This window comes from Oncorhynchus nerka, linkage group LG15 (assembly GCF_034236695.1).
Source record: "Oncorhynchus nerka isolate Pitt River linkage group LG15, Oner_Uvic_2.0, whole genome shotgun sequence".
Lineage (NCBI taxonomy): Eukaryota > Metazoa > Chordata > Actinopteri > Salmoniformes > Salmonidae > Oncorhynchus > Oncorhynchus nerka.
The window spans coordinates 73,981,300-74,003,465 of record NC_088410.1 but is presented as its reverse complement, the minus strand read 5'-3'; the positions used below and the strand labels follow the sequence as shown (position 1 = coordinate 74,003,465).

Below are 22,166 nucleotides of genomic sequence, written 5' to 3'. Positions count from 1 at the left end.
TTTTTAGGCAGTTAAAAAAATGTAAAATGTAGAAAAGCTAAATTTTCACAAATGTAGATGTAAAATGTAGATGTACATTTTCACTGGTATTGTGCTGGAGATAATGAAAATTAGTTTGAAAATGGTGGAATTGCCACCATACACTTGTGTAAGCCTCATGAAAGCTACAGTACCGTGATTCCAAGATTGTGGTCCCCTTACTTAACCAGTTATTTTTCAGATAGCCTAAATGCACAATAAATGGCAATATCTTACCATCTTACCATGCCAGCTACAGGTATGGTTAAGAATAGGGAACGTGTCAGACACTCATATATCTCTCTCTCGTTCTCTGTCTCTCTCTCTCTCTAGGTAACTACTATGGGACCCCAAAGCCCCCAGCGGAGCCCACCCTGGTACAGCCTGACCTGGTGGATCAGGTGCTGTTTGATGAGGACTATGACAACGAGGTCCAGCGAAAACGCACCACGTCAGTCAGCAAGATGGACAGGAAGGACAGCGTGGTCCCTGAGGAAGAAGACGATGATGAGAGGCCACCTCTGGCCAACGGCCTCCCAGGTCAGTACATCTCATACTCAAAACCCCTCTCCTGCCCTTTCTCTCTTTCCTCAGGATAGTTCTCTGTTGTACCTCACATATTTCTCCCAGTATCTGTCTCTCATGTTCTACTTTTAGCTCTACATTATGATGACTATGGACCAGGGGTGGAACACAAATTATTTTCCAATTGTTCCGCTACGAACAGAACCCCTATTTTCTTTGTTCCATTCCTGTGTTTCCGACCAGCATAGAGATCTGAACCTTCAAAAAAATAATAGTTTTTACATTTACAGTAGATAGAGAAACTTGCTACGGAATGGGTAATCTAGTTGTTTACATGTTTGATTGGTCATACAAGTGCAGGTGCGAGATGGGAAGAGAGTGAGAAAGAGGGATGGACATGTAGGGGGCTTGGCATGAAGTGCTGAACATTATTACCTGACATGAATTTGAATGTGTTTAGGCTATTATTACCATCAGAACTACACTGAATTGCAGAAATATATACTAGATATTCTGAATATTTTTGGAACAAAAAATAACAGTATTAAACGATTCTCAAGATTTTAAAATAACGATTCTATTCCGGAACACTACAGATCTGTTTCCGTTCTGAGAATTATTTTGTTATTTTCCAGTTTTTCGTTCTTTTGCCTGAACCTGTTCCAACCCCTGCTATGGACAATATCATTTTTTTCTCTATAATATATTTCTGCTCTATATATATTGACCTATGGAGCTCTGATCATCTTCCCCATTACTCCCAGTCTGTGCTATCTGTCATGCTCTGTCTGTATAGCCAGCCAGTTCCCGCAGTCTCCATCTCAAGGTTATGCCTCAAGCACATTCAGTATCAGTAACACTTTCTACTGGAGTGCAGGTTACCTTGAAGGCAGCAGACTTCTTACCCAGAGACTCTGTGTGTGTTATCAATCAGGACCTCTCTCTCAAAGGAGCAGTCAAATTCAAATCAAATTGTATTTGTCACATGCGCCGAATACAACAGGTACAGTGAAATGCTTACTTACAAGCCCTAACCAATAATGCAGTTTAAAAAATAAAAACAATAACAACATTTTTTAAATAAGAAATTAAAGTATGTGCACAAGGATAGCCTGACTCTAAGAGAAATGGGTTACAGTATGCCTGCTGCTGTTTTATTATCAGGCATGCAAGATGGACAGGAACAAGTCTTTCTAAGTCAAATAAAGGTGTCAAATAAAGGTGTACTGCAGCTATGTGGGGGTGTTAGGAACTTTTCATTCTAAACCAACCATAGATAGAAACAGTTATGAACGGATCAGAAGGTTCATGGAAAAATTAAGTGTAATGCCCAAACTTCCCTGGTCTCTCTGTGAAAGACGAACCCTGACCCCTGGCTGACTTCCTGTATGTGTCTAGTGCAGGGCTCTCAAACCCTGTTCCTGAAGAGCTACCGTCCTATAGGGTTTCGCTCCAACACTAATCTAGTGCACCTGATTCTAATAATTTACTGGTTGAGAAGCTGAATCAGGTGAGTTTACAACTAGGGTTGGATTGAAAACCTACAGGAGGGTAGCTCTCCAGGAACAGGGTTGGAGAGCCCTGGTCTAGTGGAGTCAGTATGGTGTGAGCTGTCAGGCTCACTGTGTGTGTGTGTGTGTGTGTGTGTGTGTGTGTGTGTGTGTGTGTGTGTGTGTGTGTGTGTGTGTGTGTGTGTGTGTGTGTCAGATTAGCATGGGGAGTCAGACTCATTTGGAGAAGTTTGCCAGTTCCTCCCCATTCTTCAAGTAGATAGGGGATATGTTGTAAATATCAGCAAGTCATGGATGCGGTAGTGTAGTATTTACTGAAATACAGAATCACATGCACAAATTTGACACGCTTATCGGCTGCATCAGTTCTGGGGAATAAACTAGAATAAGCTTGTGCAGAGGTTAGCATTACACAAACAGTCCCTCCATTAGCAACTTTTTATGGCCCGAAGTTTGCTTTTATTGCAGTTCTCATTAAATTAATAAAAACATTTTTTTTAACATAGAAATAACCATAAATAGCAGTGGGACAGTATTATTGTGCCAAAATTGCTTCAAATGGCCTTTTTTTTTACTATGAATCCACCTCAGCTACCTGTATAATTTAAATCCAGGGGGAGGGTACCACATATGCATAAATACGCTCACACGTACATGCACATGCAAATGAAAAAAAGAGTATTGGTGAACAGAACACACCATCTCTTGCAAATCCTACAAATCCTGTAGCAACATCAAACCCTCCCCCTTCCACTGCATGCTGGGAGGCTGGAGGTGTCCATGCAGGCTAACCTTCTCTCTCTCTCTCTCTCTCTCTCCCTCTCGCTCTCTCGGGCTACAGAGCACAAAGAAGGGGCATCGTGGAGGAAGGCGGTGCCCAGCTACACCCAGTCCAGCAGTGCCATGGACTTCCGTATGTGGAGCTCTCTGCCCGGCGATGACAGCCTGGAACCCCTGCCTCTCAACTGGGAGATGGCCTACACCGAGACGGGCATGGTCTACTTCATAGAGTGAGTACTGCACCAGCTCCTGTATATCTACTCAGGAACAGGACAAAGAGACAGCATTTTAGTCCTGGTTGGTTACACAGTGCTACGACACTGTACTCGCATAGATAACTCCTGAGTTCAAAGCTCATTAATATGAGCTTAATATGTTTCAAATGCCAAGCATGCATTTCTGCTCTAGACTGAATGTGGAATGTTATGTACATTACAGGTTATGCATGGATGACTATATCTGATCAGCATCATGCAAAGTATCATGACATTGTTGATTAGATTAGTGAAGCACATAGCACAGGTGTTACATAAGCCATGCCGAACAGACAGAGGATTTAGGTTAGTTAGGCAAACAAGCCAATGCCTGGACTGGTGTGGGACTCTTTAAAATCTACTTATATTGACTTACAGCCCTAACCTACATGATTCTTCCAAAAGTGGTTAAGGACAAAGCTAATGAATTTGATGGTTTCTCTTCAAGACAACTTCCTGACAAATCAATACTGTGTTTTAGGAACAATTTAGTAAATATAGCTCTCTCAGAAGCCCTTGAGTTCTTTGTAAACAGATTTGGCTTCCAGCTAGATCTCTGTTACCCGACCCGAGCCCGACTTGTTAGGGCCGGGTAAGGCAGTTTTTTTCATCAATAACTAGCTACGGGTAGGGCTCGGGTATCACTAAATTGAACACTAACATTTTGAAGCTGAGCCGTTTGCTCATGCTCTGCTGAGCAGTACAGTCATATCTGACTAAGATCATAACATAGTGTCAGAAGTGCTTCAACCTCATCAAATATAAGACAGGAGAGATTATTTCACAGAAAATAATAATGTTCCTTGAGTTTTGGAGAGTTAACAGCTCTCTCATGTCTTGTCATTAGGGCCTAGTGGTTAGAGCGTTGGACTAGTAACCAAAAGGTTGCAAGTTCAAATCCCCGAGCTGACAAAGTACAAATCTATTAACCCACTGTTCCTAGGCCGTCATTGAAAATAACAATTTGTTCTTAACTGACTTACCTAGTTAAATAAAAGTTTTAAAACATTCAATGAGCAGCCCAAGTAGAGCTGTTGCTATGGATACTCAGAGCGCCAAGTGATAGGCTGAGAAGAACAGCTAATGAATTTACTAAAGATGGAAGTTATTTCTGATTTCGGGTTTCGGACAGGGCCGGGCCGGGCCTTGAATTTGGCAGAAGCAATCGGGCCTTGGTAAGGTAGGGCCTGAACGTCGCCGGCATCTACTTCCAGCCACAAAATCCTAATGAATACTCTTTTCAGTTTTCCTTCATTTGAATGCATAGCAGGATGTATAAATGTGTCAATCAGTTATTGACTTGTGTAGCTTTCAAAGAAAGTATAACAGAATATAGAGTAGGTGGGTACATGACTGTCTACCTTTACTCTCATGAAAATACCAGTGTCAGTAGCTGGCTCAGGTTTTTGAATGTTTCTCTTATCTGTCCTTAACAGTCACAACAGCAAGACCACCACCTGGCTGGACCCCCGCCTGGCCAAGAAGGCCAAGCCCCCAGAGAAGTGTGAGGATGGAGGTAAGGCTTCTGGGCCTCTACAAGCTTCATGTGCATAGATATTTTGGTAACATGATACCTTGCCGGTCCAGACTCCCAAATAGCAACATTCACAATGGGGCAACAGAGGTTTTCTTGTCTTCTCATTTGTGGTGAAAGCTAAAGAAGAGTCTCTCTTGTTGTCTTCCTTTGCAAGCAAGTTGGCTAAACCAGGCCCCCAGTGTCCAGTCTGGAGCATGAAGTCACAAGCTCTGCTGGTCGGTTACTGATTAGCGACTTAGCGGTGCCAAAAGCCCTGGTCTGACCTATAAAGCCTATGTATATGACGATCGCTAACAGCCTCAAAGGCTGTTTTGGGCTCTAAATTTGGTTTATTATGATCAAGTTCGATCCCCACGATGAATTATTTTAAAGTTTTCTACAAATCATGATATTTAATGAAATAGTGATCCATTCTGACTACTACATTTGTCGTCACATAGGACCACGTGCTGACACAGACAAATCACTGTCCGGCAGGCTACAATGAGGCTCATGCCATAGACATTAAGGTTGACTCTCTCAGGCAGGAGGAAAATGACAACATCGACTATGATCCTTTGCTAGTTACGGCCACTTTAACAATATTTTGTTGCCATTCAGCCCCATTCAACAATATGGCGTGCTTCAAATTCAAGTTCTTTCGGCTTCATGTGTCATGAAGTTTTTTTTTTATAGAAACACTTGGATGACATCAGCGCTTTTAATGTCTATGGGCTAAACATAATTTTAATGCACATGGCTATCTGTTCTTATGTTTCAAAATATCCTAGAATAACGCTATCACTTCGAAACAAAATAACTTTTGAGGGGATTCTATTAATCAGGTCATACACACTCAACGTCAACAAAACAAAGGAGATGATCGTGGACTTCCGGAAACAGCAGAGGGAGCACCCCCCTATCCACATTGCCTGGACAGTAGGCGAGAGGGTAGTAAGTTTTAAGTTCCTCGGCGTACACATCACGGACAAACTGAATTGGTCCATCCACACAGACAGCGTTGTGAAGAAGGCGCAGCAGCGCCTCTTCAACCTCAGGAGGCTGAAGAAATTTGGCTTGTCACCAAAAGCACTCACAAACTTTTACAGATGCACAATCGAGAGCATCCTGTCGGGCTGTATCACCGCCTGGTACGGCAACTGCTCCGCCCACAACCGTAAGGATCTCCAGAGGGTAGTGAGGTCTGCACAACGCATCACCGGGGGCAAACTACCTGCCCTCCAGGACACCTACACCACCCGATGTCACAGGAAGGCCATAAAGATCATCAAGGACAACAACCACCCGAGCCACTGCCTGTTCACCCCGCTATCATCCAGAAGGCGAGGTCAGTACAGGTGCATCAAAGCAGGGACCGAGAGATTGAAAAACAGCTTCTATCTCAAGGCCATCAGACTGTTAAACAACCACCACTAACATTGAGTGGCTGCTGCCAACATACTGACTCAACTCCAGCCACTTTAATAATGGAAATTGATGTAAAAAATGTATCACTAGCCACTTTAAACAATGCCACTTAATATAATGTTTACATACCCTACATTACTCATCTCATATGTATATACTGTACTCTATACCACCTACTGCATCTTGCCATCTTTATGTAATACATGTATCACTAGCCACTTTAAACAATGCCACTTAATATAATGTTTAAATACCCTACATTACTCATCTCATATGTATATACTGTACTCTATACCACCTACTGCATCTTGCCATCTTTATGTAACACATGTATCACTAGCCACTTTAAACTATGCCACTTTTACATGTTTACATACCCTACATTACTCATCTCATATGTATATACTGTAGTCAATACCATCTACTGCATCTTGCCTATGCCGTTCTGTACCATCACTCATTCATATATCTTTATGTACATATTCTTTATCCCTTTGTGTGTATAAGGTAGTAGTTGTGGAATTGTTAGGTTAGATTACTCGTTGGTTATTACTGCATTGTCGGAACTAGAAGCACAAGCATTTCGCTACACTCGCATTAACATCTGCTAACCATGTGTATGTGACAAATAAAATTTGATTTGATTTGTTAGAACATTGACTATCCAGTAGCAGCTCACTTTGTTGAAGCGAACCATCTCCTCTCTCAAATACACAGGCATTGAGCATGTTGCTCTACCAAGGAGAGGAGGTAACATTGAGATCCCACTACTACAAAGAGAGGCTTACTGGATATCCTATCTAAAAACATTGACCCCTAATGGTCTGAATATTGACTTTGATCTCAGGCCCTTCTTATGAACACATTTTCCTTTATGAACAAGTCTTATAAGTGTACAAATTATTTTTACAGCTTGTTAGCGTACACCTAATATGTTCCCCCTGTTGAGGATGTTCATTATATATTAAGGTTGAACCAATATTACATGTAACAAAAATGAAATACGAAATTGTGAAATTGAATGAAACAATAATGTTATGTTGACGCTAATATACAGTGGGGCAAAAAAGTATTTAGTCAGCCACCAATTGTGCAAGTTCTCCCACTTATAAAAATGAGGTAGGCCTGTAATTTTCATCATAGGTACACTTCAACTATGACAGACAAAATGAGAAAAAAAATCCAGAAAATCACATTGTAGGATTTTTAATGAATTTATTTGCAAATTATGGTGGAAAATAAGTATTTGGTCAATAACAAAAGTTTATCTCAATACTTTGTTATATACCCTTTGTTGGCAATGACAGAGGTCAAACGTTTTCTGTAAGTCTTCACAAGGTTTTCACACACTGTTGCTGGTATTTTGGCCCATTCCTCCATGCAGATCTCCTCTAGAGCAGTGATGTTTTGGGGCTGTTGCTGGGCAACACGGACTTTCAACTCCCTCCAAAGATTTTCTATGGGGTTGAGATCTGGAGACTGGCTAGGTCACTCCAGGACCTTGAAATGCTTCTTACGAAGCCACTCCTTCGTTGCCCGGGCAGTGTGTTTGGGATCATTGTCATGCTGAAAGACCCAGCCACGTTTCATCTTCAATGCCCTTGCTGATGGAAGGAGGTTTTCATTCAAAATCTCACAATACATGGCCCCATTCATTCTGTCCTTTACACGGATCAGTCGTCCTGGTCCCTTTGCAGAAAAACAGCCCCAAAGCATGATGTTTCCACCCCCATGCTTCACAGTAGGTATGGTGTTCTTTGGATGCAACTCAGCATTCTTTGTCCTCTAAACACGACGAGTTGAGTTTTTACCAAAAAGTTATATTTTGGTTTCATCTGACCATATGACATTCTCCTAATATTCTTCTGGATCATCCAAATGCTCTCTAGCAAACTTCAGACGGGCCTGGACATGTACTGGCTTAAGCAGGGGGACACGTCTGGCACTGCAGGATTTGAGTCCCTGGCGGCGTAGTGTGTTACTGATGGTAGGCTTTGTTACTTTGGTCCCAGCTCTCTGCAGGTCATTCACTAGGTCCCCCCGTGTGGTTCTGGGATTTTTGCTCACCGTTCTTGTGATCATTTTGACCCCACAGGGTGAGATCTTGCGTGGAGCCCCAGATCGAGGGAGATTATCAGTGGTCTTGTATGTCTTCCATTTCCTAATAATTGCACCCACAGTTGATTTCTTCAAACCAAGCTGCTTACCTATTGCAGATTCAGTCTTCTCAGCCCTGGTGCAGGTCCACAATTTTGTTTCTGGTGTCCTTTGACAGCTCTTTGGTCTTGGCCATAGTGGAGTTTGACTGTTTGAGGTTGTGAACAGGTGTCTTTTATACTGATACCAAGTTCAAACAGGTGCCATTAATACAGGTAACAAGTGGAGGACAGAGGAGCCTCTTAAAGAAGAAGTTACAGGTCTGTGAGAGCCAGAAATCTTGCTTGTTTGTAGGTGACCAAATACTTATTTTCCACCATAATTTGCAAATAGATTCATTAAAAATCATACAATGTGATTTTCTGGATTTTTTTTCTCATTTTGTCTGTCATAGTTGAAGTGTACCTATGATGAAAGTTACAGTCCTTTCTCATCTTTTTCAGTGGGAGAACTTGCACAATTGGTGGCTAAATACTTTTTTGCCCCACTGTACATATATATATTTTTTAACCTTTATTTAACCAGGCAAGTCAGTCAAGAACAAATTCTTATTTTCAATGACGGCCTAGGAACAGTGGGTTAACTGCCTGTTCACGGGCAGAACGACAGATTTGTACCTTGTCAGGTTACTAGTCCAAAGCTCTAAACACTAGGCTACCCTGCCGCCCCAGGGTACTAGTGATGGGTAGCCTATGATGTACAATATTCCATTATGTTTTATATGATAACAATAGCATAATATATTTAATATGCCATATACTATTTTGTTAACAGTTTCACTAATTCATTTTTATTAACATAATCATTATGACACACCCCTCACCACTGTCATTGGTTACACGAATTGCATTAATGTCTACATAACCTGGTTCAAGTGTTTATGACATTACCCTGAGGAAGGCACAGTCATTGGTAAATACCCATTAAATTGCTGGCAGATTATACATGAAGAGTGCTACTTTCTTTATTTGGATCGTTTATAGTTTATTCGCCATTAGTCAGCACCCCCACACTAACTATGTTCTGGGTGTGCGCCAGCTCATGTTTTTTTTTCTAATAAGGCTACAATGTTGTTTGGTTTATTGTTTAGCTAAAAGCTAGCTAGCCTTTCAGCTTCCCACTTCTCCATGTGAAATAATCAGATTTATAATGAAATAATATGCCCTGATAAATATGATTTAACCTAACCTACAATGTTATCCCAGTTTGATATGCTGCTTGACTGTATTCACTCCCATCAGCTAAAAATAGAACCTCATCATGTTTTGGTCGCACATCTTTCGCTGTTGTTTTCATCAATAGCCTGGAATACATTTTTATTTTTTTCGAAACAAAATACCTTTGGGGGGATTCTAGTAAGGCTACAATGTTGTTTGGTTTATTGTTTGAACAGTTGCTGAAATTATATTTACTTATGAATGCAAAATAGGCTATTTTGATGTAGAGCCTATAGATCAGATCAAGGAACCAAGCAAGCTTCATTACCAAGCGAGCTTCTTAGGAATGATATGGCGCGTTATGACTTGTTCACGTCATATTTCATTATGCTGTACGTCATCTTCAGTCTTGCACTGGTCCTGAATGGACCAGTCCAATGTTTGTAACGCAAGATGGAGAGCCTGTCTCTCGCCAGAGATCTCATATATTTGGGGAAATTGCAAAATATGACCTTTTCATTCAAGACAGGATACATATATTGTATATATAGGCATATATAAAATGTTTTGTTGAGTAACCTCAACTTCATTCTCTAACTTTATTGCGGGTAAAGCTAGCTTGCAGTGTAGAGCAGCTAGCTAGAGACCTAAAAGCTAGGCTAGGTTTAAGATACCATCGTAGCTAGCGACCTCCACCTAAAAGCCATTGTGTATGATTTAACATGACTATTAAAATATACTGTATACTACATATCAATGGGTAAAAGTAGCTAACTATGACATAAAGCCTTCACCGAAAACCACATATTCTCATCTACTTCACTGTTTTGGAAACTTCCTGTTCTTCAACAGACTGGCTGGACTGAAGTCGACCTCAAAGTTTGAAAAAAGTCAAAAGTATGTGGTGTCCGTCTCACAACGGAGCATTTAACGCTTGCGTTTTCACTCCGTTGTGGATGTCACCATTGAAATGCATGACATCTAGCACACCGTAACGGAGTGCTTATGGGTAATGTGAACAAGGCTTTACAATTAGCATGTGGCACGGGAGCACATTGAATGTCGGAGCGCACTACAAGGAACCACCCCTTTTGTGACGAAAAACAACATTGCGACACTGCGCTACACTCTGAAACTTCTGTCTCTGTAGGGTATAAATGGACCATACATACATCAAGTTCTTGCAGAACACACATGGAGCTTTACACATGGCTATGCTCATCAGCCCCTGAGATTGGAAGGGTGGGAGTTTGATACCTGGCTGAGTCATACCAAAGACCTGGCACTCAGCATTAAGGAGATTGGGGGTAGGGCATGCTTCCTGTCCAGGGGGTGTACTTATACATCAAGCTGCCTCACTACAGAAACAGGAGATAGACGCCTATGAGTTTTACGGTCCCATACAGACAGGATTGTATAACATCTTCTGACATGATGATACTTTCCTTAATAAATGCCCCCAGCTCAGGATCATGTGGGCTGCCTACATGTACAGTGCCTTCAGAAAGTATTCACACCCCTTGACTTTTTCCACATTATGTTGTGGTAGATAGAAATTGATTACATTTATATTTTGTGTCACAATAACCCATACTGTCAAAGTGGAATTATGTTTTTAGAAATATTAACAAATTAATTCATAAATGAAAAGCTGAAATGTATTGAGTCAATAAATATTCCACCCCTTTGTTATGGCAAGCCTAAATAGGTTTAGGAGTAAACATTTTCTTAACAAGTCACATAATAAGTTGCATGGACTCATTCTGTGTGCAATAATAGTGGTTAACATGATTTTTGAATGACTACCTAATCTACCTAATCTCTGTACCCCACACAGACAATTATCTGTAAGGTCCCTCAGTCCGGCAGTGAACTTCAAACACAGATTCAACCACAAAGACCAGAGAGGTTTTCCAATCAAATCAAATGTATTTATATAGCCCTTTGTACATCAGCTGATATCTCAAAGTGCTATACAGAAACCCAGCCTAAAAACCCAAACAGCAAGCAATGCAGGTGTAGAAGCACAGGAGTACATTCAATGCCTCGCAAAGAAGGGCACATATTGGTAGATGGGTATGAATAAAAAGAAGCAGACATTGAATATCCCTTTGAGCATGGTGAAGTTATTAATTACACTTTGGATGGTGTATCAATACACCCAGTCACTACAAAGATACAGGCGTCCTTCCTAACTCAGTTCAATTCACTTTTTGTCCTGAATACAAAATGGTATGTGTTGGGCAAATCCAATACAACACATTACTGAATACCACTCTCCACATTTTCAAGCATAGTGGTGGATGCATCATGTTATGGGTATGCTTGTAATCGTTAAGGAGTGGGGAGTTTTTCAGGACAAAAAAAGAAACGGAATGGAGCTAAGTACAGGCAAAATCTTAGAGAATACCTGGTTCAGTCTGCTTTCCACCAGACAGTGAAAGATTCATTAACTTTTCAGCAGGACAATAACCTAAAACACAAGGCCAAATCTACACTTGGGTTGCTTACCAAGAAGACAGTGAATGTTCCTCAGTGGCCGAGTTAAAGTTTTGACTTAAATCTATTTGAGAATCTATGCCAATACCTGAAAATGGTTGTCTAGCAATGATCAACAACCAATTTGACAGAGCTTGAAGAATTTTTTAAAGAATAATGGGCAAATGTTGCACAATCCAGGTGTGGAAAGCTCTTAAGAGATTTATGCATTAAGACTCACAGCTGTAATCGCTGCCAGTGGTGCTTCTACAAAGTATTGACTCAATAGTGTGAATACTTATGTAAATATGATATTTCTGTATTTCATTATCAATAAATGTGCAAACATTTCTAAAAACATGTTTTCACTTTGTCATTGTGGGGTATTGTGTGTAGATGGGTGAGAAGAAAATATATTTGATCCATTTTGAATTCAGGATGTAACGCAACAAAATGTGGAATAAGTCAAGGGGTATGAATACTTTCTGAAGGCACTGTATATGTTGAGTTTTTATTCAACAATGAGTTAATCAGCTTGACTGATTAACTTGAATGCCAGGAGTACCCACTCGTTTGCCTGTCCATTCCCAGGGTGTGTGGCTGTGACATGGGCTAAGTGCAGGGAGAGAGTGGGAGGTATGGGGGATACACAGGGCTCTGGTCCGCTGTTTCTAATGGATTTTTAAAGGCAGGCAGAATGCTAGTTGGTGTGCTGCCTCTGAAAAGCAGCGCCAAAGCTCTCTCTTGCGTGAAGAGCCAGGCTGCCTGTCTGCGAAAACTGCAAAATGTTAACCAAATCATTGTGTCTGGTGTCTGCTGGGCTCTTCTCATCACTATGCCCTGTTATCCTGTGCTGTACATTTGCATGTTTTGTGTGATAGTACTTGAACACAATGCGTCTCTTCCTGTATCCACAGAGCTCCCGTATGGCTGGGAGGAGATAGAGGACCCACAGTATGGAACATATTATGTAGAGTAAGTCTGTTCAGCCTGCCTGTACATCTGAGAGATACTATACCACAAACCCATATTCCCCAGCAATACCATAGATAAAAAACTAACCATAGGTACACTATACACTAAGTGTACAAAAAATTAATAACACTTGCTCTTTCCATGACATAGACTGAGCAGGTGAATCCAGCTGAACGCTATGGTCCCTTATTGATGTCACTTGTTAAATCCACTTTAATCAGTGTAGATGAAGGGAAGGAGACTTTAAGCCTTGAGACATCTGATACATGGATTGCGTGTGTGCCATTCAGAAGGTGAATGTGCAAGAAAAAATATTTAAGTGCCTTTGAATGGGGTATGGTAGTAGATGCAAGGCGTACTGGTTTGTGTCAAGAAACTACAACGCTGCTGGGTTTTTCATGCTCAACAGTTTCCTGTTTGTATCAAGAAAGGTCCACCATCCAAAGAACATCCAGCCAACTTGATACAACTATGGGAAGCATTGGAGTCAACACGGGCCAGCATCCCTGTGGAACGCTTTCGACACCTCGTAGAGTCCATGCCCAGACGAATTGAGGCTGTTCGGAGAGCAAAAGGGGGTGGTGCAACTCGATATTAGGAAGGTGTTCTTAATGTTTTGTACACTCAGTGTATATAGACAGCAGGGATACAAAGTGTTACTAGATATTTTGAGAACAATACTATTCCATGATCAAGGCTTGTATTGGTTTTTCAGTGGGTGCTAAACTAAAGCTCTGTTGGTAACATGACATTTACCCAGGTGAAAACACAGCTGTGTGTGTGTGTGTGTGTGTGTGTTTACAGAAGATGTGTGAGTACTGGCTGCTCCAGCAGGACATCTCTGAAACCAAGCCATTATAGCAGCTGTAGGGAGAGGAGGAGGGTTGTGAGAGTTATCAAGGAGGGAGGGGGAGGAGGTGCTAGGAGAGGTAAAGGAGTCTGTTTTGATGAAAAGGAAACTCTTTATTTTATTACTGGTATTGTAGAAAAGTCCCTCCTTTGTAGAGGCCGTGGGGGAGAGAGAAGAACTCAAAATGTTTGTTTTTACAAGGAGAGTCAAAGACAAATGGATGGGGACTTATTGCTGCCAGTGTTCCAGTTCAAAATTAACTATGTGTAAAACAATGTAGCTTTGTTATGTTAGAGGGACAGTTATTATCTCACTAAAGAGAATCCCTATTGTTAATCGATTGAGAATTAACGTATAGTCCCTTCTATAAGACATGCTTTAACCATTCAGAATAATTCATTCAGAATTAATCACACACAGATGGTTCACAGAATTACACACAGATGGTTCATGGTAACTTGTATGTGTCTGTGTAAGTAAATTGGTGTCAAAAATGTAAATCATTCAATGGATTGTTTCTGTTTCAGTCACATCAACCAGAGAACCCAGTTTGAGAACCCAGTCCTGGAGGCTAAGAGGAAGCTGAGCCAGGAGACTACTGTCTCTATCCAGCAGGGGGCACCACCACCTCCAGGTAGACACTGCTCACCTAACTTTTTCTTTACCTCCATCTTTCTTCAGCTCTGGATAGCTTTCAGAAGGCTGTTATAGGTCGCTTTCAGAAGGCTGGTAGGTCGCTCCTACCAGGTGGCGTGGCGAGAATCTGTCTCCTCACCACGCGCTCTCACCACTGGCGTCCCCCAGGGCTCTGTTCTAGGCCCTCTCCTATTCTCGCTATACACCAAGTCACTTGGCTCTGTCATAACCTCACATGGTCTCTCCTATCATTGCTATGCAGACGACACACAATTAATCTTCTCCTTTCCCCCTTCTGATGACCAGGTGGCGAATCGCATCTCTGCATGTCTGGCAGACATATCAGTGTGGATGACGGATCACCACCTCAAGCTGAACCTCGGCAAGACGGAGCTGCTCTTCCTCCCGGGGAAGGACTGCCCGTTCCATGATCTCGCCATCACGGTTGACAACTCCATTGTGTCCTCCTCCCAGAGCGCTAAGAACCTTGGCGTGATCCTGGACAACACCCTGTCGTTCTCAACTAACATCAAGGCGGTGGCCCGTTCTTGTAGGTTCATGCTCTACAACATCCGCAGAGTACGACCCTGCCTCACACAGGAAGCAGCGCAGGTCCTAATCCAGGCACTTGTCATCTCCCGTCTGGATTACTGCAACTCGTTGTTGGCTGGGCTCCTGCCTGTGCCATTAAACCCCTACAACTCATCCAGAACGCCGCAGCCCGTCTGGTGTTCAACCTTCCCAAGTTCTCTCACGTCACCCCGCTCCTCCGCTCTCTCCACTGGCTTCCAGTTGAAGCTCGCATCCGCTACAAGACCATGGTGCTTGTCTACGGAGCTGTGAGGGGAACGGCACCTCAGTACCTCCAGGCTCTGATCAGGCCCTACACCCAAACAAGGGCACTGCGTTCATCCACCTCTGGCCTGCTCGCCTCCCTACCACTGAGGAAGTACAGTTCCCGCGCAGCCCAGTCAAAACTGTTTGCTGCTCTGGCCCCCCAATGGTGGAACAAACTCCCTCACGACGCCAGGACAGCGGAGTCAATCACTACCTTCCGGAGACACCTGAAACCCCACCTCTTTCAGGAATACCTAGGATAGGATAAAGTAATCCTTCTCACCCCCTTAAAAGATTTAGATGCACTATTGTAAAGTGGCTGTTCCACTGGATGTCTTAAGGTGAACGCACCAATTTGTAAGTCGCTCTGGATAAGAGCGTCTGCTAAATGACTTAAATGTAAATGTAATGTAAATGTTATACAGACAGATTGAAAACACACTCAACAATGCCATGATTGTGTGTTGACCTCGACCTCCTACACCTCATTAATGGGTCGGCAGGGTAGCCTAGTGGTTAGAGCGGAAGCCAGCCGCACCAATGTGTCAGAGGAAACACTGTGCACCTGGCAACCTTGGTTAGTGCACTGCACCCGACCCGCCACAGGAGTCGCTGGTGCGCGATGAGACAAGGATTTCGCTGCCGGCCAAACCCTCCCTAACGCGGGCGACGCTAGGCAAATTGTGCGTCGCCCCACGGACCTCCCCGTCGCGGCCGGTTACGACAGAGTCTGGGCGCGAACCCAGAGTCTCTGGTGGCACAGCTGGCGCTGCAGTACAGCGCCCTTAACCACTGCTCCACCCTGACAAGCCACTCTTCTGCCATAATAAACCATATGAATTAAATATGCTTTCATTGCAGTGGATGTATAATACATTACAGTGCGGGGAGTACAGATTGACAGTCATGTTTTGCTGCCGAGGCTTACACATATGGGTTGGTTGAGAGGAGGGAGGGAAGGGGAGCGGCTCTTAGAAATCGTGACAGCTGTTGGAACAGCACATCTTTAGGGCCATCTCTCAACTAGCTTACTTGCTAGCCAGGTGGAGAGGGACTGAGATAGTAATCAACCCTGTGATTGCACCAGACTATTGTCAGACGGTTGCTATGATGTCCCCAAAACAACAGCAGTTGCACCTCAGGCTAGAGTTCCCCCGTTACAATACTCCAAGCCCACAGATTCCCAGAGCATCTAATGCAACACAGAGGCTCATCTGCAGTGTCTACCATCCAAGGGAGCTGAGTGGAGACCATTTCATCATACCTCAGCTTGGATTGACCCAGGGGCGCAACTTTGGTTTTAGAAGTGGGGCGGACGTAATTATATATTTTTTTATCCAGTCGGATAAACACTCTAAACACCCTACCCGACAAGCAATTTGACTGTGAATATGTAAATTAGATTCTCTTGATCCATTGAACACAACAGCTAGAGTCCATCCACACTGTATTTTATTCCACTCAACGTCTCTATGGGCCATACAGTACCATACAGTCAGCACAGGGCTGCTTTGCTACATCATATAGGACTGGAATGTGTCTCAAATCCACCTTGCCTGGACAGAGGTAGAGACAGTCAAGCAGAGAGAAAAGATGGTATGCTTCTATTATAAAGTGCTGATAGGACAGTAAAGCCAGCGAGGGAAACGCTCAGCTGGCCCATTTAATGCAGTATACCTCTGACAGCCTGTTATTTACTGGACTGTGTGTCCACTGTCGTATGTATGCTGCCAATGACCTCATGTTGTTCCAAACTTATTTTTCTGACTCACTGGCTCTATAGGGAGAAAATGAGAAAGGACCTCATGCCTACTGAACAATTCCAGAGGTGTTATGTCACTGTTTGAATCCACAGCATGTTAATGAATCCCACAATGAACATCAGACAAATAATGTAGCTACTAACGCTATAATCTTTTGTCTGTTACTGTTTTAGTTATCATACAGGGCAGTGTTTTAGTCAAAGCAAATGTGACTATTGCGACTACATTGGTCTTAAGGTTGTTACTTTGTTACTATGTTGATGTTTTAACGCCTTATTTAGTTATGCAACTTCTTCTAACTTTCCCACTGTGACATACTTACGTTGCAGGGGAGGGGAGTGCGTCAGGCTTCACCCCAGACCCGTCCCAGCTGCAGGGGGAGATGTTCCACACTGCTCTGAGGAAAAGCTCCCAGGGCTTTGGCTTTACCATCATAGGGGGCGACCGCCATGACGAGTTCCTGCAGGTGAAGAACGTCCTCAGCGACAGCCCTGCTGCCCATGACAACAAGATTTCCTCCGGTGAGAAGTACACTGCTGCACTGCCCTGTACGGAGCCACACACTTTTACCAGCTAAAAAGGCAGCTACTTAATAAAAACCTGGTTGGTCCCTATAGAGGGGCTGTACTTACCCTAACACTTCCCCAAGAGATACAGTGAAAGGGAGAGCAGAAATTCTGTTCAAGGTGATCATTTTAGGCAGAGAGCATTGCGCTGGAAGTATTGCTGCTGAGGGTGCTGTAGCACCCCCTGAAATATATATTTGTTTTTATTTTTAATACATCTTTTTAATTTACATTTTTTCCCAAAAGTAGTGCACTGTGCAAAAATTCCCCCCACAACCCCTAACGACTTTCCGCGGCTATGTCAGAGAGACAGGTTATGGTGCATTCTATGTGTAGCCCAGTATCTTTGTTGCACACTCTGATCTTCCTTTAGCTTTGATGCTGTCTGGGGCTCTGCATCCTCAGCAGCTTTTCTTGTGTGAGCTGAGAGGGGCTGGCAGTTGCTGTTCTCTGAGCCAGCTGTCAGGGTGAGATGTAAAAGGATACAGCTCTCACCTACATGCAATAATGATTTGCCTGGCTAGAAGCACCACAACTTGAAGTCTGTTAGAACAATGGAGAGAGGGAGCAGAGGAGAGAGGGAATAGGCAGGGAGGAAGAAGGTAAGGAGGACAGAATATGAAAGGGATGGGGAGCAAGGTTGCGCTCAATTCATAATTATGGAATTGACTCCCATTCAACTCATGAGTTAAAATTTGAATTGACCACACTCCACATGATGTAGAATTTTAGTTTGAGTGGCAGGAAGTAGAATTTAATTCAGTGCAATTCAAAGAAATTCCACTCAGTCATAAAATATGAGAATTTCATTGAATCTGACAGGTCACACTTCCAGATACCAAAGAATACATCACTTTTCTCTGGAAACAATGTTAATATACTATCTTAACCTTAGTGCTTAGAATAGCCATTTTTATTTCCACCAATCAGTTCTTCTTCTTCTTTGGTACCATGGCATTCGTACATTTTGTTTGTGCATGCCGCAACCTATTGTGCGGTAGTGTTTAGTCAATCACGTTACATTTGTGATACCGAAATATATACCACTAAATAATAATTAAAAACCCACTACCCCATTCCACTACTTTGACCCTATCTGCTCCTGCCAGCGACCTAAGAGGACGGGACATCACCACTCAACACACCCTGTAACTCTTCTGAAGTTAAATCTTGTATACCCAAATACTACTTTGCAACTGCCACCACAACTGTGATTTACGTTCTCAGTTGATAACCATTGCTATGAATGCTAAGAATCCAACCTTACTGAAGCATATATCAGTCATTGGCCTATCCCTCTGTGCTAGCACAGATCTACTACTCACAGGGATCCTCTCCAGATCCCCTCACCCTTCATCCATCCATCTCTACTTTCTTCACTGCCTCAGCATACGACACCTTCTGCACTATTCTTACTCTGGCCACCTCAAACTGCCGCTCTTGTACTGGACACCTCCGATTCCCAGCAACATGGGCACACCTACAGTTGACACACATAATTGTATCCATCGAAACTACACAGTCCTCTGTCCCATGCCCTCCTGCACACGTCCCACATCTTGGAATCTCCCTCCTATACACTGCTGCAACATGACCATAAACATTGCAACTGAAACAGCAAAGTGGATTCAGTACAAAATCTCTAATAGGATAACTGATATATCCAAACATGACTTTGTCAGGTAAAAACTCAGACTAAAAGGTAAAAATTCAGAAGGACTGACAGTGAGTCTGCTTCACCACGCTCACTACTTGCTGCGTCGCACCAAATGGCGGGGGCGTCACAAACACCAGGAATCTTCAACTTCAATCACTCCTTTCAATGGTGCCATATTCCTAAGCACAAAACAAGAAACAGATCTCAATCCAAGTGGTGTGACATGGAGCACAAACAAATATCAGAAGTCCACTACAGGTTACTTTGACTGATTCAACTGCAGCCAACTCCTTTCCCACCCACCCTGAAACCACAAACGGATCTGCCAAAAGGCAAGAATCCACTTTCTCCAAAAATGTCACTCCTACTGGACCATATTCTTCTTTATCACGTCCATCAATGCCAGGCTCAGGTTCCGAGCTCTTCAGCACGCCTTCCACCTCACTTAGCTAGCCCTCATTCACTTCCAATTCACCTCCAGAACTCGGTCTGGCGCTCGGCTCACTTTGTTTGCACTTGACACCAATCTTCTTCGACAGCCCATCTCCATTTTTATCGCCATCTTCCTCAAACTTAACTTCAACCTCTGCTTTAATCATTCTCTTCAACCTCTTCTTACTCTTTTTCCACCTTCATTCCTCCTCAGAAATCCACCTTCTGCTCCAGTCCCATCAATCATTTAATTTGTTTGGCTTCGTTTTGAAGGCCTCAGGGTCAACTTGAGGGTTAAACTAATGTGCACTCTGGGAAATGTAGTACTTCCCCCATTTTAAACAAAATGTAAGTGATAAATGAGATATAATAGCATACAGGTTGTTTCCCTTGATCATTAGTTTAATAAAAAAATGTAAACAATATTTGATATAACAACATGTTTGATGTTTTATGTACAAGATCTTTACAGTACAATATGTTTAATGTACAAGGGAGGAGGTGAGGGCCCTGGTGGAGTGGTGCCAGGAAAATAACCTCTCCCTCAACGTCAACATAATGAAGGAGCTGATCGTGGCCTTCAGGATATAGCAGAGGGAGCATGGCTTGATCCACATCAACAGGCTGCAGTGAAAAGGCTGAAAAGCTTCAAGTTCCTCTGCGTGCACATCACTGACAACCTGAAATGGTCCATCCACACAGAGAGTGTGGTGAAGAAGGCACAATAGCAATAGTGCCTCTTCAACCTCAGGAGGCTGAAGAAATTTGTCCTGGCCCTTGAGACCCTCACAAACTTCTACAGATATACTATTGAGAGCTTCCTGTCGGGCTGTATCACCGTCTGGTATGGAAAACACAGGGCCCTCCAGAGGGTGGTGTGGTCAGCCCAATGCATCACCGGGAGCACACTGCCTGCTCTCCAGGACATCTACAGCACCCGGTGTCACAGGAAGGCCAAGAAGACCATGAAGGACCTCAGCCACCCAAATACCAGCCTCTTCACCCGCTACCATCTACAAGGCAGAGACAGTACTGGTCATTCAAAGCAGGCACAGAGAAACTGAAAAACAGCTTCTATTTCCAGGCCATCAGACAGTTAAATAGTCACTACTAGCTGGCCTCCGCCCAAGTACACTACCCTGAACTTTAGTCACTGTTACTAGCCGGCTACAACCCGGTCAAACCTGAATCTTAGAAACTGCTGCCCTATGTACATTGTCATTGAACACTGATCACTTTAATAATGTTTGCATACTGTTTTACCCACTTCATTTGCATATACTGTATTCTTGTCAAGGCTCATCCTCTATAAATAATGCTGAACACACCTTTTCTAGTTATATACTGTCCATAATGTCTATACACACCATCATATACATATATATTTATATCACAGACTCTGACATTGCTCGTTCTAATATTTCTATATTTCTTGATTCCTTTCTTTAGATTTTTGGTATTTGCGTGTATTGTTAGGTATTGTTAGGCATTACTGTAATGTTGGAGATAGGGACATAAGCATTTCGCTAACCCGCGATATATGTATGTGACTAATACAATTTAATTTCATATTTGTATAGACTACACCTAATATAGAATAGAAGAGGCATTTGAATTTCACTGAATTCAATATATCATATGTTTATATATTACATTTCCTTTCATTCAAATTAAAATTGGATTTCTGTATCCTATTAACTACTTCAATTCAAATTCAAGAATTTAATAGAAATTTGAGGCATTCTCAATTCAATTCTGAATTGAGCCAAACCCCTGGTTGGGAGAGATGGGAGGATGAATGAACGTGAAGAAAAGATGGGGTGGCAACTATCACAATGATCTCAAACTGTGTTTCTAATACACAAGGAAATGAAACACATACTTTCACTTGCTAATCAAGAAACTCTTGGGTATGTTGTGGTGGACTGTCATTACAATTGCTACACAGAAACCTGGTAAAATTATGTTTGTAGCTAGTGTAGCTACCACCACATGGCTCTGAATTCACTCTCAGCTTGCAGTCAAAGCTATAATCACTGATGGAGTTGACTGTAGTACTCTCAAATTGTATCCTGATGTTGACAGCAGATGGGAGTATTCACATCATTGCTAACTTAGCTAGCTAACATACATTTTGAGAAAACAAGTTAGCTATATTATGTGGCTAGCTAGCTAGTGTTGGCAACGTTTGGTGGTCAATGGGCGGCAGGTATTCTAGTAGTTAAGCGCGTTGGGCCAGTAACCGAAAGGTCCCTGGTTCGACTCCCTGAGCCGACTCGGTGAAAAATTGGTTGATATACCCTTGAGCAAAGTACTTAACCCTAATTGCTCCTGTAAGTCACTCTGGATAAGAGGGACTGCTAAAGGACTATTTTATTTAAGGAGACTGAAAGCTAGCTAAACTGCTGAGCTAACAAACAATGTAACAAAAGTATAATTTTGGATTAGAAAAATACTCCAACAGGCTCTGCATTTCAGGAATCACAATAGCAAGTACTCCTGGTGCACTGTTAAATTATTTAGCCATTTAAACATTTATAGTTTGAATAAAACTCAGTTTTTGGTATAGCCCTCACTGGCTATCATGCAATTTAAACGTGAGCCTGTGGGAGGTTTCGGACTCGGC

At 42.6% G+C, this 22,166-nt stretch overlaps 1 protein-coding gene across 1 annotated transcript in view; it reads left to right on the top strand.

Annotated features, from left to right (window-relative positions):
• The window catches only part of LOC115142337 (membrane-associated guanylate kinase, WW and PDZ domain-containing protein 3-like), a 182,316-nt gene that overhangs the window by 150,257 nt on the left and 9,893 nt on the right, over positions 1 to 22,166 (top strand). Inside the window, exons 4-9 of the mRNA XM_065001892.1 lie at positions 352 to 558; positions 2,896 to 3,064; positions 4,525 to 4,604; positions 12,742 to 12,799; positions 14,177 to 14,283; positions 17,215 to 17,406. Of these exons, the coding sequence (XP_064857964.1) occupies positions 352 to 558; positions 2,896 to 3,064; positions 4,525 to 4,604; positions 12,742 to 12,799; positions 14,177 to 14,283; positions 17,215 to 17,406 (813 nt within the window). The remainder of the gene's footprint in view (positions 1 to 351; positions 559 to 2,895; positions 3,065 to 4,524; positions 4,605 to 12,741; positions 12,800 to 14,176; positions 14,284 to 17,214; positions 17,407 to 22,166) is intronic.